The sequence below is a fragment of the Condylostylus longicornis genome, unplaced genomic scaffold (genome assembly GCF_029603195.1).
Source record: "Condylostylus longicornis isolate FDR11 unplaced genomic scaffold, ASM2960319v2 ptg000019l, whole genome shotgun sequence".
Classification (NCBI taxonomy): domain Eukaryota; kingdom Metazoa; phylum Arthropoda; class Insecta; order Diptera; family Dolichopodidae; genus Condylostylus; species Condylostylus longicornis.
In genome coordinates this window covers 1,255,707-1,275,581 of record NW_026577988.1, presented here as the reverse complement: position 1 = coordinate 1,275,581, position 19,875 = coordinate 1,255,707, and the positions used below count along the sequence as shown (strand labels likewise).

Here is a 19,875-nt window from a genome sequence, read left to right as displayed (position 1 = left end):
AAAAATAAAATAAATATAATTTTAACTTGAATAAATTGTAAAATATTTATTATAATAGTAAATATTATTACAAAATAACATGATATGTTTGAGTGTGTGTGTGTGTTAATAAGGGTGTAAATGAATATATTGAAAATATTATTTACAAAATGACAAAGTAATTTTTTAAAAATATTTATTTACCATTTTATTAAAACAACAAAGCCAAAATTTTTAATTTATTTAATTGTTATATTTTTGGTTCTATAGCCCAATTTATTTAATGGAAAAATTTATTTAATTTTTTTTTTAATTTTATTTTAAAACTATTCCGTTATACGTTACACATAAAATAATGTTAAAATTTTATTAATAATATCGTGTGAACTAATTTTATAACATTATAGTCTTTAATATTTAAGTAATAATTATAAAATAAATTTTATTAACCGGAATAGAAAACAATAAATAATAATAAATAAAATAGTGATGATAAAAAAATTAATTAAATTCAATTTTAAATAAAATTTAATATTAAAAACCACACAAATAAATTTAAATGAAAATCACTAAGAAAAAAAAATGGTCACCATTTTATACTAGAATTTCATATACGTCAATAAAAAAATTCATTTATAAATAAAATTCATTCATTCATTATTGTGTAATTTATAAAATTCAATTTGAATGTCATAAGTTCGGACGAAAATTCGGACATTTTTCGTATATATTTTTCGAGAATTTTTAAATTTAATATTTTTTTAGTTAAAGAACTCTAGAGTTATTACTTAAGAATTAATATCGATAATATTAATATAGAATAATATAGAATAAATAATAATTATTTAATTTATTTTTAATAATATTTTTTAAATATTAAAATTTAATAAATAAATAGTTGGGCGTAATTTTTAATTTTCTTCAATTTTAAAGTGAAAAATCTTGTTTTAATTTTTATAAAATGCACACACAATTTTTTTTTTCTTAAAATTTTTAAATTTATTTTAAATTTTTTTACAATAATTTTCTCTTTTTACTTTTCTGTATTTTTTTTGCGCGAACACACAAATTTTCTATCGCCCGTGTCACAATAAAAATTTAAAATAAATAAGAAAAATCAAGACAAAAAGAGCATTGTATAGAATTTTGTAGTAGAAAAATTTTCAACTAAAAAAAATTTTTTTTTTCTATTTTTTATAATTAATAGTAACTTTTTAGTAATAAAAATTGTATGTGCATATAACTGAACTCTCAACATTTATTATGAATAAAAAAAAAAATAAATTAAATATTTTTTTCTCTACACATTTCGTGTATACTTACATTTAACCATACAAAGGTATACATACTTATAAAACACATAATAAAAAAAAAATTAATAGTTTTAAATATTAAATAGCATATGTGTGTGTTTGTATGTAACAAACATCATACAATTTTTACACACACTGATTTTTATTTCAACATTTTCTTCCCAATGAATGTTAGTTAACTAATCATAATAAGTATTTAAAATACGAAAAAAAATAATAGTAGTAACTATACTAGTAATATTAAAAAAAAGAGTGTAAAAAAAAATATTAGTTACGACGAACATTGCATATAATAAAACATATCTCTAATATATATTTTTTTGTATGAGATAGCAAATATGTATGATTGCTTGTGTGTTGGTAATTCATGATGCAAAGCATATGTATAACTACATTATCTATATGATTGCATAGTTATAAAACAACAATAACATGAACGTACCACCGCAATAATGCAATTCAAAACTCAAATATTTTCTATTTATATATATAGTAGCTAAGTATATAATACTAAGCTCAAAGGTAATTTCACACAAAAAAAAAAAGCAAAAATAATAATAGTACAAAAAAAAATAGTTAGTTTCCATTCACAAAATCATACACACTCATACATAACATACATGTACACACATACATACTGTTTATATATGAGATTTTTTTTTTTTTTTCTGTAATAATTTTTGAAGCCCAAGCTAATGCAGTCATATGGTGTGATAGAATTGATAGCGTGTTTAGAAAAATAATAAAAAAAAAAGTAGTAATAATGAAATAAAAGTAGTAGTAACTAGTATATGTATGAATATAACTACACATCTACATACTATAATTACATTTAATGACGATTGTGTGGTAAAAATAACAAAAAAAAAAAATAAAATAAAATTTACACGAAATAACCGGCACGGCGGGTGTTTGTTTGTTTTCTATTCCCTTTATTTTTTTGTTTGTTTTTTTTTTCTATATGCAAAATTTGCAAGTAAATTTACTCTACACGTAATATTCAGATATTGGATATGTAAATTTTTATGCACATAAATTGCATACCCTGTTAGTTAATTGCATACCTTTGTATTACTATAAGTAGCTATATATGTAAAAAAATTATTTGAAAATCGAGACTAGAGAAAAAAAAAGAGGTTAGGTAAAAATTATTTTTTTTTTTATTAATTAAAACAGTTTGTAAATTTTGTGAATAATTTTAAATTCAGCAAAGCTGAATTATCGCAATTTTGTAGTAACATAGTTTGTAAATGTTATTCAGCTAAAATTTAAGTTGCTGAATAATAAAGTTGTAATCGAATTAGTTCCGTAATTTTAACGTTGCGGTAATAATCCGATTAATTACGTAATTCAGCAATTTTAACTCATGAGCTGAATTATATATTACTACTATTATACACTTTTGAATTCATAGATAATCCTAAACTCCCTCCCAAATATATTAATCAAAAGAATTTAAAAATTCGAAGAAATTTTTTTCAAAAATAATTAAAACAATAAATTTAATTAAAAACAAAAAAAAAAATTGGCCAAATTAAATTGATAATTCGAACAATTAAATTAAAAATACTTAAATTCTTTTTAAGGTTTATCTCATCAAGGGCTAACATGTTTTTTTCTTCTGAATTTTATTTTCGTTCGCTAATTTTAAAAATTTTCCATGAAATTATGGTATTTGTCATCATATTGATTGATGGAAAAGTAACAAGACCCTTTTGTTTATTTAAAAAAAATAAAATAAAAAAAAAAATATTATGATAAATATAAGAACAACATAAAATGATATCATTGTTTATACCTCATAGGTGCCATTATTATTTTTTTATCGTATCCATAACAAAAATAATAAAGTATATCGTAATATACGAAAAAATAATTTAGAATGACTGGCCTTTAACCATACTCCATCGATTACAACATGAATATGAAATTCAAATAAATTAGAATTTAGATATCAAACATTATTCATACAGTTTGTTTGATTTGATTTAAGTTTAGATATTAAACATTGTAAATTGCAATTTGTTTGATAAAAATATTGGGGAAAAAGCTTTCTATTCTGCTACATTTTAAATTTTAAATTAAACAAAATCAAAAAATATTACCCGAATCAAAGTTTCATCAAATTAGAATCGAACACAACAATAACTGGGTGAGATTGTTTGATAACGCTGATACTGAAATGTTTAAATGTTTGATATCGTAAAACCCATTTTATTTTCAAACATTTTAACTAATTTAAAAATCCTCTAAGTTAACTGAACATACCATTATGGTTAAAGCTATTAAATTTAACATATTAACTAAGAGAGAAGTAAAATTTAAATTTTTAATAAATACAAACTTATAGCTAAAGAATAGAATTATTAGAATTTTCTCTATATTTATGCATTCTCACTTACTTTCATAATTTATTTATGCTTTTCATTATATTTGAAAAAAAAAAACAATTTACATTTAAATTTTAATATTTTCCCATGAAAAATTTTATTGTTGTAATTTTTTCTCTTTTTTTTTTTGTTGTTATTCTATAATGAATTCTAAGCATGGCTATTATTTAAGGTCTCTCTATTTTAAATTTTATTTTATTTTTTTCTCCATTATTTTATTAAAATGGGTTTATTTTCTATGTTGTGTCATATTATTATTATTATTATAATGTTACAGTAATTATTACTTAAATAATAAAAAAATTTTTGTATATATATATATATATACAATTGTATACACTTACATAATAATTATGCATGCATGTACAACATGTTGTATGCACAACAACAACAACGAATAAAATAAATTTTAAGTGAAAAAAATGAAATGTTTTACAACCCCTACTTAGAAAATCTCCACTCCATCTACAAAAAATTTGAATGCATGTTTTTTAATGCGCTTGAAATAGAAATGACAATATTTTATGGAAAAAATAAAAAAATAATAAAAATTATGAATTTTTTTTTTCAATATCAAATTAACGCGCGATGAGTGTGAAAAAAAAAATGATTCTGTTATTTTTATTTTAGCATAAAATTCTTAAAAGAATTTTTGTATTATGAGAACATTTTTATCCTCCAGCGTTTTTAGTTTTTATATTTCTTATTTTTGTTATTTTTATATTGTCCCATAACGCAACCGAACTAACAACACAATAATTCAAACGACTCCTTGAATACGCTTTGTTTGTATAATGCGTTTAAGATCTGACTGGATTACAATGTACATATAATTTTAGTGTGATAACACAGATATGTATGTGAACAAATATAATACGCATACACACATTTACATATAAAAAATTTATGTTTTAATAATGTTCAATTTAACCTTCAACTCTGTGGGACAATTTTTTCAAAGTTGTGTGAACACTTAATTTTTGTGTGTTTGTGATTTTTTTTTTTCATAAAACAGATTTTAATATTGTGAATATTTTTTTTATATTGTGTTTAGTAATATCGTTTTTGTTATTTTAACTGATAATTTTAATGTTTTAAGAGGCTTTAATTTAATAAAAAAAAAGAAGAAGAACAACAATAAAAATGTAAGATTAAAACTAATTTTTTGTTTTTCAAACCATCATAACGCATTCTCCGACTATTTAAATTCGGTCTTAATATTGTGAATTAAAATGAGCAAGGAGAAAAACCGTTTTCTTTCTCTTATATTATTTTTATTGTTTTTGTTTCTTGTCTAGGGTCTAAAGTCTACATTACAATATGAAAAAGTTATGCAGACGGGATTTTGTTTCTTCTCCTCTTTTTTTTTTTTTTTTTTTTTTTTGTGTTTCAATAAAATTAAAACAAAACGCTCTTCAATTCAATTTCAAACTACAAAAAAAATATTCTGTTTTCTAACATTTTTTTTTTTCTGTTGGTTTGGTTTTATCTTGGATAAACCAAAGTGGACAAAAGATAAAAGGCAAATTATTTTTTTTTATATTGCAAATTTATAAATTAAAGGAACAACAAACATTTTCTATTGAAATTTACTAGTTATTTATTAACTTGAAACTTTTATTCACCATTCAGAGTTGGCAAAGTGTTCTCGAGTCTAATGAACTACAAAATTAACAAAAACAAAGAAGCGGAGAGAGAGAAAGAGAACAATTTTTTTTAACTGCAAATTATAAAAGAGAACAAAAAATATAATAAAAAGAAAAATTAAAAATAAAAATGGCTTTTAATCAAGTATTCAAATTGTTTTGCGGTTTTGTTTTTTGCATAAATGAACAAAAAATAAACCAAAAACAGGAAAAAGATGAAAACCGTTTTAAAAAATCAAATAACAAAAATCATTTACGGCCCTCTCCAAACATAATAACAGAAGAAAAATAAATCGACTTTTTTGGTTCCTTTTTGACAACCAAAAATTTATGAAAAAATTCAATTAAATGCGGTTGAATGCATGAAATAAAGTCAAAAAAAATTTGTATGTATGTATTGTAATAAATATTAATAAATATACAGTTGGCAACACTAAAGTGCACACCAAAATGTCAAAATTATGTCAATGTATTGGTTTTCACTTAGCTGTTCTAGAATCTAAAGAAAATTTCATGTATTTGACATAAAATACAACTGATAAAAATGATTTTTAAATACAACCTAACAAATAGTATCAAATGTTGAATCTCAATTTTTCACTTAAAATTCCAAAAAAATAAAAATTTGAACTCAATTTCTAATTTTTTAATATGCGCCAAAAACGGGGTTATCAGAGTTTTAAAAGAATTTATTAAAATTACTTTTTCCTTTTTAAAAAATCAATCGAATTAAAATATAAAATTTAATTCCAGATATTACCGAGAATATTTTCAATTCATTGAAACAAGAATAAATTCGTGTTATAAGTACCTGTATATCAAAGTACATGTTACCTATGTACGAGTATGTATAAAAAACCAAAAAAAAATATTATGTTTTTAAGCACGGAACATTAAGTAGAATGAAGCACAACAACAACAAAAAAAAAACCCCCGACATACATAAATTCTTATCAAATTACATTCCATGGAAATTTATCCCCCAAAACCAGTTTAAAGTAAAATATTTTATGCAAAAAACAAAAACCGGGAAAAATATTATCAAACGAGAAAAAGAGAAGGAGAATAAAACTCTTCGTTAAATTACGAAAAATAAAATCTCAAAGGATGTTGGAAATCAAAAATTTAATTTTTGTAAAATTTTCAAAAGGTACATAAGTCGCAATACACAAAATTTTATAAGTAGGTACAAAATTCCCATTTTTTTCCCTATTCGGCATCTCCTCCTCCCTCTTTCCTATCTTCTCTCTAATATAATCAATTCACGACATTATTTGAATCATATTTTTATTTTTAAAGATTTACTAACACAAGCATGTATATATATATGTACATACGTACATACTTAAGTACATAATCCATAAAATTTGAATTTTTCCTTTTTTTGTTTTTCGTTTTATAATCATAAATTTCGGCAATTTTCTCTTTAATCAAACACCACCGAAAAAAAAAAAAAAAAATATGTGCACGAGCAGATTAAAATTCGATATGAAAAAAATTGATTACAAATTTGATTGTTTGCATGCAAGGTTATACATGTGTATGTGTGTATAATGATAGTTAGTAAGAATGTAAGTATAATTTACAAAACTTAATTATTAATTAAAAATTTTTTTTTTCTTGCTCTCTTCAAAGTTTATTTATTGGCGCCGTAGTTCTAATATAATTAAAATATCGCTATTATTTTTTTTTTCTTCTTGTATAATTTAACAATAAATAAAATTCCAATAGCTTTTTTTTATAATTTTCTTATTTAATAATTCAAAAAAAAAAAAACAATAGTTAATTGAATGAAATTTATGTATACATAACCAAGTTTGTATATGAAGTACATTGTATACATAGGGCAAAGTAAATATACGATATTAATAATAAATATCATATGTTTGTGTGTATATGAACAATAATTGAAAAAGGTTCTTCATTATACAAAGCTTAGTAGATTTCTTATCAAAAGATTGAAAAAAAAAATTTTTTTTTTTGAATCACGATAACAAAATTCAATTAAAAGTTTTCTGAAATTATAAAGTGGCTCTCATACTTCTCTGCCTGCCGCCCACCCCCTCATTCGACTTTTAAAAATTTTTCTAAGAAAACACGTAATAATAGTATATGTATATTGCTAATCAATTGCAATTAAAATTTTATAATGAGAATTCGAAAATTAGACCGCGTATCAAAAGTATAATTATAGATTCTATTAACAAAAATCTATAATATTGGCGAAAAAAAAAATGTTTGTAATCATTCTTAGAAAGATTTCTCGGCTATTGAAAATTAAAATCCAAAATATTGTTGAAATATCAAAAATTTTGCAATTTAATTCCGTTATTTCGTTTTGTGTCATAAGCATAAATAGAGAATTAGTTATTTCCGGGTATTAAAAGGCCAATCTTATGACCATATTTGGTAGGAAATATTTTTAAATAGTTGGAAAACAGGTGTTGTCGGCGTACAGTACAAATTTCTTTAGAATTAATAAATTTTTTTTTTTATTAAATTTATTATCAAAAAATTAATTAAAAAATTTTCATTTCAATATCAAAAACTGCACATTATTATGATTGTCATGCTTTTTGATTTTACACGAATAAAATTTTCAATTAAAAATTAATATTGAATTTATAAAATTTATAAAGTTAATAACAACAAAAAAAAAGTAACTATTTATTTAATTATAGCCTTCATTTTTCATTGTTAATTTTTCTTTTTATTTTTCCTCTTTATTCCATTACTATTAACCAAGTAACAAAATTAAATAACAATTTAAAAATGGTTCTTGCAAAAATACAAACTATTAAGAAGTACCGTTTTCTCTACTGTAGTAACAGTACCATATAATAGAATTACATACTAACTAATATAAGTAGTGTTATATAAGTAATAAAAATTAAATCTCTGTAATATAACTGTTCTTAATTTTTCTCATTTTGAGAACATTAAATAAGAAGAACACAAAGAGAAAAAAAAAGAGAAAAAATCAAATGAAAAATATTTTTAAAATTGCAATTACGTTTTACGATAAAAGGCGGTTCCTCTTTTTCTTCTTTATTCCATATTGCGCCCTCTTTACTCTACACAATCTATACCATATTTTTCTTAAATTCTCTATATGCGCTCTTTTACCAAGTTTTCTGCTTTTATAATCGATCAATTTTATTTTTTATTTTTTACTTTAATTTTTATCGAAAATATTTTTCAATTTTGAATTGATTTTTTTTTTTAATAGAAAAGCGCCTTAAGAATAAGAATTTTATATTTAGGTACTTATACAGGGTGATCAGTTAAATAAATTTTAGAAATTAGTTAGGAAAATTTAAAAATAAGAAATTAGATGCTGACATTTGCTCTTTATTGCCTTTGAAATATTGAAATTCCAAAAATAATTCTTAATATTACTAACTCCAATACATTGGAAGAGATGACACACCCTGTATTTAAAATCAAATTAAAACTAATGTTACTTATGCAACTAAGCACTAAATTATTATTTTTTTTTCTCAAACATTAATAGCAATCAAATCGTGTATATGTAAGTATATACAAATATTGAGGTATAATAAATATATGTGTAGACATGTATGGTAGTTAAGTTTGTAGAATGCAACTATGATAATTGGAATACCACCTCCCATATATTTTATATATGCGGTAATAAAATAGATAAACGAGAAAATAAGAAAAACAAAATAAAACGAGGAAAACAAGAACAAATTCGTGAGCAAATTAAAAAAAAACAACAAAAAATGAAAAAAAATTCACTTACAAACGGAACCATGGGAGCGCATGAAAACTCAATTTACTTGAAAAAAAACACAAAAACCGAAACAAGAAAACTAATAGAAAAATTTTATAATAACAAGAAAAAACAATAAAAATTTTCATGAAAAACTTGAATGAAAAACGGCTTAAAATAACAGAAAATAAAAATAAAATCACAAAAAATAAAACAGAAAAAAAAAAAATACTGAATTATTAATAGCTGATAATTTTCTTTCAAAAAAACAAGAAAAATATAACAAAAAAAAAAATATAACAGTTTTTCATAGTTTTCTTGTTTTTTTTTTTCTTTTTTGTAATTTTTTTTTAAATCCAAAACTGTGGGAAAATTTTTTATTATAGATTTTGTTACACATTTATACACCACTTTGTATATATGTACATACGTGCATATCTATCATTTAAAATGCAGTTATACTGTTATACAAAATGTGTGTACAAATATGCATGTGAACATATAGTAAATTGTCATCGAGAATAACTGAAATTTAATCGATCCAAAATTAATAAAGAAGAAAAAAAAAACCTGAATGAAAAATTTTCATGATTTTCTAATCATTTGAATGGTGTAAAATAAAAGCACGCTATTTAAATATTAATATCACATAATTTATAAATCTGCCATACACATACATATACAAGTAAACATAGATGTTGTGTAGTAGTACTTATACATTTGTATCATGCATAGTGTCATGCAATAATAATGATATTTTCTATTAAGAAAAATATTTTGACATTAAAATTTGGAAAAAAAAAATATGTAAAAATTAAATGAGTTTCGTGTTCTTTTAATACAATATACTTTTAATATTCATAATAAAATGAGCATTTTTAAAGAAATGCAATGACTATTAATTTATTTTGAAATGAAATATTAGAACAACAATTCAATTATTATTGAATAAATTTATTAAAAATTCATTTAATTGTGTTAATTCAAAAAATTTATTGAAAATTCAAGAAAAAAAAAAAAAATATTTTTAACCTAATTTTTTTCTCAGTGTATTAGTGATATTGGCATCAGCGTTTTAGCATGACATCTTATTAGTTCAATCACAGTAAACTATTAATTCCTTTAAAATACTTTTTCAGGCAATTCTGTGATTAATGCAAATTGAAAACCCTATCCCGAAAATTAAATATAGCACACTGAGAAAAAATAAATTGATAAATAAAATTTTTTTGAGCTTAAATAGAATTTAAGACGAGATACAGACTTGAATAACGAAATTTTCTGGAACATTCTTCAAAAAATTTAAACTGTATTGGGACGACATTAGATTTGTAAAATTGAAAAAAGAAAAAAATATTTAAATTATCTCTAATCATTACACTTCTTAGTAATATTAAAGAATTTTACCATTTGCACACTTGTTCAATATAAAACCAATGAAGTAAAAATTGAATCTCAAAGAGTAAAATTTGGTTTCAATTAGAAAATTGTGTGCGATAAAGCAATTTTCATAAAATTTTAAATTATTTTTCTTCAATGAATTACAAAAGACAAAAAAAAATGTTAATAAAAATTGATTTTACTTATAGTTTTGTCTCTTTCTCTTACTCTTATATACTCTTAATTGCAATTTACAAATTGAAATAAAGTAAAAGTAAATGAACATGAAAAAAAAAAAGGAACAGCCAAGAAAAAAGACTTGGAAATTTGTAATCAACTTAAATGAATGGCAGCCTATTTACAGAAAAAAAAAAAACAAGAAACTAACAAGAAAAATTTATGAAGAAAAAAAAAATAGTAAAGACTCTAGTAAAAAACATTGGTACAAAAGGAAAAAAACAACACACACAAAAATTTTTATGGGATGGAGCAAACATGCAGTGATTTTTTCTCTCATCTCGTCGTCGTTGTTGTCGCCGTTTTCCAATATGTGTTTTCTTCGTCTTGTAAAATAAGGGAAAAAAATAGTGCGATTTGTTTTTTACTATGCAATTTTCATTCTTTTTTCTCTTCTTTTTTACTTTTTATATCACTAATTTTCAAATTAAATTGTTTTTTTTTTTTTTCTCTTCTGTGTTTGTAGGTACTTGAGGCAGCGTCTCAATTTTATATGATATCCACATAATCGTCCATTTGTGAGAACAAAATGCTGTAAGTTGAAAAAATAAGTTTTCTGGGTTAAGTATACCACAAAAGAGCAAATTTTCCAATTTAATTATTCCCAAAATTTCACAAGTTTCTCTATAAAAATAACAAAACGAGAAAATTTTCGGCACTTATCGGAGTTTTGTTACAAAAAAAAAAAAAAAATCATGGAAGAAAATCATGCCGAAAAATTTACAAATTTATTTTAATTGCCACGATAAGACTTTTTTTATAACAAAATACTTCTGAAAAATTGCTGTTATACACCAAAGTAATTTTAACCCATACCAGCTTCTAATTAATAATGAATTTTTTAAATTATTTTAATGAAAAATTTAATTTTTCGAGTTACACCACTTTTTCTTCCCAATCGACGATATGAAAATTTAGAGTGTACGCTATGGTATACAAATTTAATGTAAAATATGCTTATAATACTTATGAGTTATTTTAATACATATATAGCGATGGCGGTGATAGTGGTATATCATTGATAATGGAAATATGGTGGCGGTTGCTTAATGGTGGTTGATTTTCAACAGATTTTTTTTTTGTCAGTTTTTTCACTTATACAATATATCTTTATTTTATAAGATAATAGCGAATAATGAGTTGATAATATGTGGTCTAGTATGTATATATATACAATGTTGCCTTTATATACAAGTAGATATTTACTAAAATTAATGTACACATTATAAAATAGAATATTTACTAAAAGTGCTATAAGCATACTTATAAGTTGAAATTTATGTTGGTTCTTGGAACATATACTAAAAAATATAATGTATATGTGCAATGGATAAAATGTTGAGATATCAAAGAAAAAGCCAAGTTAAAAAGTAAAAATTCAACAATTTTTTTTGTTGTTGTCTCTTATTCATGGCAATTTCATTAAATTTTTCATTGCATATTAGCATAATATTTAAGAAAATGAAAAAACATTTATTATTTAAATACATTCACAGTTTACACATGTACAAGTACACGTAAGTATATTTAACAAAATATTTGACTTGTTTTCATACTTTTTTTTTCTCTCAAACACAACACAGCATTGGAATATGTGTGAAAGAGCCAAGGAAATTAAAGTACTTACACTGAAAAAAAAAAATTTTTTTTTTATACTTATAAGTAAAATGGTAATTATTATATTGCGCTGGATTTATAAAACCAAAAAAGAAAATAATAAGAAAAACCTGAACGAACTAAGGAGACCCACACATTAAAAGATTAAAAGTGATTTCTTCTTAAAAAAATTATTAAAATTCTTATGTGTATAACTTTTGAATTTTAAATGTATTTGTAGATTAATAAAACTACTAGCTATAATAGACATCTCGCGTATTATTAACATCAATGATAATAATATGAACTTTATAATGTTATACTTGGTGAGTTTGTTTGTATAAGAAACCGAAGTAATTTGGAAAAAAAAATAAGATGTGGAAAGAAAAAATTGCCTTCTTATATTATTAAAAATCTGCACTTAACTTGAATTTTTTTCTTACTTTTCTGCATGGAAAAAAAAAAAACACGAATATTATAATAATATGGAGAAAAAAAAGTACAAAGCAACCAAGCAAGCAGCTGACATGTACACATACTTATATTTATTATGAGATTATTATGAATGTAAAAGTATTAAAAAAAGTATTAAGTTTTTTAGTAAGTATATGAAAAAAAATCAAGAAGAAAATAAGAATATAAGAAAATTTTATAAAAATTCATTAATGAATTGTTGACGACGACGACGACAACGACGACTACGACTACGACATATGATTCATTCAAGAAAAAATTAAATTTTATTATTTTTATTATTATTATTTTTGCTCCTTCTTAAAGTTTTCATTTAATTCTTTTTTTCTGCTTTTAAACATATTTTTTTTTTCAATATTATTACTTTTAGACACATAGATTATTGTGTATGAATGATTATATAAGAATATCTCATTAGATTATACATATATAAACATACATAAACATATAATATTTATGTAATAACATGCATACATAATAATCGACAGCAATATTAAATAAAATATAAAACAATAACAACAAAACAAACAAGTATATTAGATATGCCATACTTTAATGACAAATAATATTTTCCAAGAATATGACAATAAAAAGCAAAAAATTAATTCTTATCGCGTTCGCTAAAAACTAAAATCATCGTCATTGTCGTAGTCGTCGCCGTCGTCGCCGTTGTCGTCAACGTTCCGACTTTTATAATAGTTGCATAATAATATGTGCCTTGTCAATACCATTTTTCTTTTTCTTTTTGTCATTGCCGTCATTGTAATTTCAAATATCAAATTCATTGACAATATTATTAAAATTTTTAGGTATGTAGGTAGGTAGATACCTAAAGTAGGTATATTGAATAGTAGGTATACATAATTACATTCTGAAATTTAAATATGAATTTCATATTCTAATTAAATAATGATATACAAAATTAATATGTACACATATAATAATTATACAATTATTAAATTACAATTTCATATGTAGGTGCTTATATAGATAATTTCTAAAGTTCATTATAATATGTGCCTATATAGTTATTACGAATTTCTTTGCTACAAAAAAAAAAAATTAAAATGATAATTTAAATAATAATTATCATAAATGTATATATGTGTATGTAGGTTCAAAGTACAATTTTATTCATTTTCTTATTAAATTAATTAAGGATGCAATAATTATTTTATAAAAAATGAATAACAATTGGATTGCCATTGTAATTTGAATTTTTTGTTTTATTAAATTATAAGCTAATTGACTCAGTATTAAATTATGAGCTAATTTAATTAGTATAATAAGAAATAATTTTAGTACATTAAGAATAGAATAAAAAGTACTTGAAAGGAAATTTGATAACTATTTTGTATATGTATATTGAAAATTCAATTATGTAATTAAATTCACTAGGTTTTTTAAAAACTGTGCTAAAAAAATCTTAATAATCATTTGAAAATTTTAGTATTAAAAAAGTAGTATTTAGTATTTTTTATTTATCACTAATAACATATATTTTGCTGGTACGAATATACCAAAAAAAGTACTAAAATATTAAAAGAGAAATTCATACTAAAAATGTCACTACTATTGAAGTAGTACAATAAAATACTAGTACTAAAAATATTAGTACTAAAAAGTTGTACTAAAATGTACTAAAAAAATTAATATAATATTATTACAATTAATGCTTTCTTTAAAAATATGAAATTTTCCCAAATTTTCAATTGATAACCTAGTAAGTATTTTCTTTTTCCCGTTTAAGAAATATGCTTAACCAAAAATCAATCTCTGGCACCTAAACACTTAGGACTATTATTAAATTTACATTTCAGAATCTACAGTTTTATGTACGAAATCTTATTATACATATGTACATATATTGAGCATATTTAATATTTTTCATAAAAGCTAATTGACTCGCTTATTATTATGAAATTTGAAAAGCATTAAATAAAATTATTATTTATTTTCTTAAAATGAAAAACTAAAAAAATTATAATAAATGCAAATATATGTATATAAATAAGATATATACGTTATATACTTTGTATTAGTAAATAATAATAACTGATATATGTATAGCTATATATATATATATATATAGGCATTGTAATGATAAGAAGAATATTATAGAAAAAATTTGAATTACCGATAAGAACAAACAATAAAAAATTGCAATTTCATTTACTTTATTACGTCAATATTTTACGGTCTTTTATTTTATAAATATTACGATAATGGACAGAAAAAAAAAGACGTTTAGAAACAGGGAAGTAAAAAAATGTCCATTAATAAATTTAGTTTTCTATTTTCATTTTTGTTATTTTTCTCAGTTAGAGTTAATAAATAAAAAAGAAAAGTTTTGTAACTAACCAGTTAAAAAATTGAATAGAAAAAATATCGTAAGTTAAATTGTATGTTATCTTTTTCTTTTCTTATTTTTTTTTATAACAGAATTAACTAATCGATTATGAAACTGGGAAATTTGCATTTTTTATTCTTGAAAGTTTTAATAATCACATTAAATAAAAAAAAAAATGCATAATTTTACATGAGAAAAATTTTTAAATAAGAAAAAAAAATAAGAAAAAATTTTATTTTTACACTTCCATTTCCTGTTTATGCCACCTGGGCCGGTTTTTGTTTTGTTGCTTTTTTGTTGATTTTTTTTTAATTTAAATAATAATATCCGTGCTTTTTTTCTTAGCATAAACCGACACACATAATACATAGTTATCGTATAATAGGTGTATTAATTAAATGGTAGAAAAATAATAATAATAATTGATTTAATTAATTCACCCACTTACCTAACCCAACTTTACTTATAAGTTCTTAAACCCACCTATTCTATTAACTATTATTCATCATTGTCTATCTCTCTCTCTTTCTCTTTTATATCTCAATGTTTATTATCTTAATTATTGTGAATGAATCAATTAAAACTAAATAAAACTATTATATTTATTAAAATCAAGCCCGTTTCATTTTTTCTTTTTAATAAATTCTAATTTTATATTAAAATATTTAATCTAAAAAATAATTAATTAAATTTTATAAGGAAACTAAATCCTAGTAGGAGTAATTTTTGTTTTACAATAATAAATTTTACTTGAAATACAATTTTTATGTAGAAATAAATTAATTTATCATATAAGTACATTTATAGATTAAAAATATTAATTCACAATAAAATTATGGCAGTTCATAATTAATTTTTTTAATTCCATATAATATAATATAAATAAATAATATTTAAAAAGTGTTTACTGTATATGCTATATAAAATATAAAATAATCATTATTGTTCAAAACATATCCTTAACCTCAAAATGTTATTTCAAAAAATAAATTATTATATTTTATTTATTTTATTGAAATTTGTTATTTACAGTTAAATGTTTAAGTGTATTAGGGTGTATAATATTTGTATAAAATCTATATGGCTATCATTCACAATATTTAAGTATATACAGTAATAGATGAAAATCAAATGCAGTATAAGTTGTAAAACATAATTGGTCACATGCAATACAATTATTTTAAAATAATTTTAATAAAAAAATCTCCAAAAATTTTAACTCTAATTAATAACTGTAAAATTTTAGTCGAATTTATAAAATTATTAATTAGAATTGTAAATTATCAAATATTATTCATGAACTTTTGTTTGATTTCATTATAAATATGCCTGGAAATATAGTGTTTGATTGAAAATAACGTTATCAAACTCAAATCATGCCAAAATCACGAATAAATTTTTGTTATCTGAACCTTTGCCTAATATTGTTCTGTATTATGTAAACTTCTACTATTTCCAAATAATTTTCTGTACACATTGCTGAATTGAAATTATTTACCATAAAATTTTGTTAATACAATTGTCTCGCAACTGTACATACAATATTAATATACAGTTTTATGTTATTTATGATAATATCAAAATAATTATCTTTATTGTAAATCATTTTTCTTAAATTAGATAATAAATGATAATAAAAAAGCATAATATATATATAAAAAAAATTTTTAATAAATAATTTTTGCAGTTATAGAACAGGATTGTTTTAGAGAGGCAAATTATATTATAATTATATTACAAAGAGAACAAAAAAAAACACCTTTATCAAGCATAAAATTATTAAGTTTTGAACACATAGCATAAAAATTCTCATACAATATTTTGGATTTTAAATACATACATACATATATAGTGTAAAATAGAATTCTGTACATAAAGATTTCTTGTATGCAGGTATAATAATTATGTTTATATATTAAATAAGTATGTATTTTTATGTAATGTTGAAATTTTAATAATACCTGGTTACTAACTGGCCATAAACTTCAGTTTCCTTCATTCTGTCTTTCTCTTTTTGGATTTTTTTTTTTTTTCTAAATTTTTGGCAACACTATTTTTTTTTTCTTTTCTATTATTAAAATAAAATTTTTGGCTTTTGGCAAAATTATCGAATTTTTTTTTTTTTTTAAATTATTACTAAAGATATAGAAAAAAAATTTTGAATTTTTTAATCACAACAAAAAAAAAAAAATCTTAAAAAAAAGAATTGAGGATTTCTTTTTCTCTTTCCGGTGGTAAAAAATTAAACCTTTTAAAATATAAAAGAAAAAAAAGAAAAATAAATAAAAAAATAAAAAACAGGAAAAAAAATCAAATTAAAAATAAATTTAAGAAAAAATTAAAAATTTTCAAAAAAAAAATAAAAATCAAAAATCTTGTATACTTTTTTTTTTAAATTCGGTTTTAAATAACAATTACAAAAAATACAAAATATTTTCTACATAAAATCGGAATTTTTTAAAAAAAATAAAGAATAATGAACTTTTTGAATTGTTATTACAAACTGAACTTATGACATAAATTTAGTTTTTACTTTATTATAAAAATAAAAAATAAAAAACAAGAATATAGAAAATAAAATAAAAATAGATAAAATTCTTATCATGACTTTTTCAATATGCATACGACGATACGAGTACTTCTATTATACATAATGTATATGTTCATACATCTACAACACAAATATGTACCTACATATTCACACACACACAATACTTGTAGAAAAATTATAACAATAAATTTTTTGTTTGTTGATAAAAAAAAAATATTTCAAAGTTAAAACTTTTATACACCAAAAGACACAATAATCATATTGTATGACAATTGACAAGAAATTGTTAAATAGGAATGTTATTTATTTTATGAAAATAGTAAATTTACTACATTATTTTCTATATATTTTTAAATATACATACTTGGAAATAATAATTATTTTGTTTACATCATTTACAGGCATTTGCATACCGGGAAAATTTGACATTTATTAAAAGAGAAAATTGAAAAGAGAGAGAAATAATGAAAGTAAAATGTAAGCGACTCTTTTCTCTCACTATTTTTTTTTTTTTACAAAATCTCAAAAACAAGAATTAATGAGCAAAAAATTTGTGGCTCTCTCTTAAAAAATTTTCTATCAAACAAAATTTTTATTTTAAAATTTTAACTGAATAGAAAGCACAAATGTCAAAAATAGACTGACATTTGTTGACAGTTATTGTTCTTAAACTAACTTTGATTGAAATTTTGGAAATTTTGATAAGAAAACTTATAAGGCACGCATTTTTTTTCCCACCCAAATGAGAGATTTGGACAACATTTTGAGTCCAAACATTTTGTGTTATAAACAAGAAATCAATTAAAACTTATTTTTTAATATTAAGAAGAAATTGCAATTAATTTTACTACAAAAATAAAAATTGTAATTCTTACTCTACATAAATTTTGTTTTATATGTCACATCTCTCTCACTCTCTCACTAGTTCATTTTTCAATACAATAAATTAATAAAAAGTACATTGCATATATGAAAAGTACAAGAGAGAGGAACAATAATAACAAATATTTCAGTCGGGCATGAATATATTTTTATATTTGATATTTAAATAAAATAAAAATAAAAAAAAAAAATTAAATAATCAGTGGTTACACAGTACATGATATCGTGACGCATTTCATCGTAACAAAATGAAAAAAAAAAAAACAGCAAAATATTTTTATTTATTATTATTTTTTTTGTTTAAAAATAAATAATAATAATTTACTAAGTACAATAAATATAATAAAGAGAATTTTACATACATGTTTTTTTATTTATTTCTTATTTCTTTTTCTATTTAAAAAAAAAATACAAGAATATTTTCAATCAGACCTTCTAATTTTTCTTTCTATGTACTTTATTAAAAAAATATATCACGTATGACAATTTCCTTTTAACAAGAATAATTGTTCTAACATATTTTATTTTACACAATTTAAAAAATAACAAAAAAAAAAATCCGAAAAGATCATTTAACCGAAGAACAAAAAATAAAAATAAATTTCTTGTAAATTCAAATAATATTTAAATATTTTTACAAGACACGACCTTCACGATATAGGTTTTTGAAAATTTAAAATAAAACATTAAAATTCTTTCATAAATTCTGGCTAAATATTAAAAACTTGGTTAATTTCGTATTCTAAGGTAGACGACAATTAAAATGAAATTAAATTGTAAAAAAAAATTACAGTTTACAGTCTCTGTTTTTCAAATATCAAAAAATATTTTAAAACTATAGAATTACTCAAATCATTTAACCCACTCAGAAAAATGTTATAGGAATTTTCTAAACAACCATAAATTAAAATAAATTTGTTTTTAAAGAATTTAGTACTTTTCGGTTATTTAATATTTTTTATATTGTTTTTCAATTTATAATCACTTATATTTAAAAATAAACCAAATTTTGAGAGAATTTTTTTATGAATTGCAATCATAACCTCAAAAATCATTACAAAACATTTGAATACCCACAAATTTTAATCAAATGGAAATTTTCATATTATGTACGTAAAATTTATTAAAAAATTGGAAAATAAATAAAATTATTAAATAAAAAACTTGTAAATTTTCAGAAATATTAAATTTATAAAATAAAACACACAAATATAGAATTACAAAAAATTTTCACAGTAATAATCAACTTTGTTTTTATTAAAAGAAAAAAAAACATATCTTTTGATATTAATTTATGTATAACAATGTGGGTTTTTCCCTTATCAAAATCAGAAAAAAAAT

At 21.4% G+C, this 19,875-nt stretch overlaps 1 protein-coding gene across 4 annotated transcripts in view; it reads right to left on the bottom strand.

The window, feature by feature from the left end:
• LOC129606614 (death-associated inhibitor of apoptosis 1) overlaps positions 1-19,875 on the bottom strand; it is a 50,534-nt gene that overhangs the window by 6,173 nt on the left and 24,486 nt on the right. Inside the window, exon 1 of one of the 4 annotated variants that reach the window (XM_055517019.1) lies at positions 17,063-17,244. The exons of 1 other annotated variant lie outside the window; for it this stretch is intronic. In XM_055517019.1, the coding sequence (XP_055372994.1) occupies positions 17,063-17,100 (38 nt within the window). In that variant the 5' untranslated portion in view covers positions 17,101-17,244. Of the gene's footprint in view, positions 1-183; positions 305-1,016; positions 1,039-17,062; positions 17,245-19,875 lie in introns of those variants that run through there. 2 more of the 4 variants (XM_055517023.1, XM_055517022.1) reach the window with 2 other exon arrangements.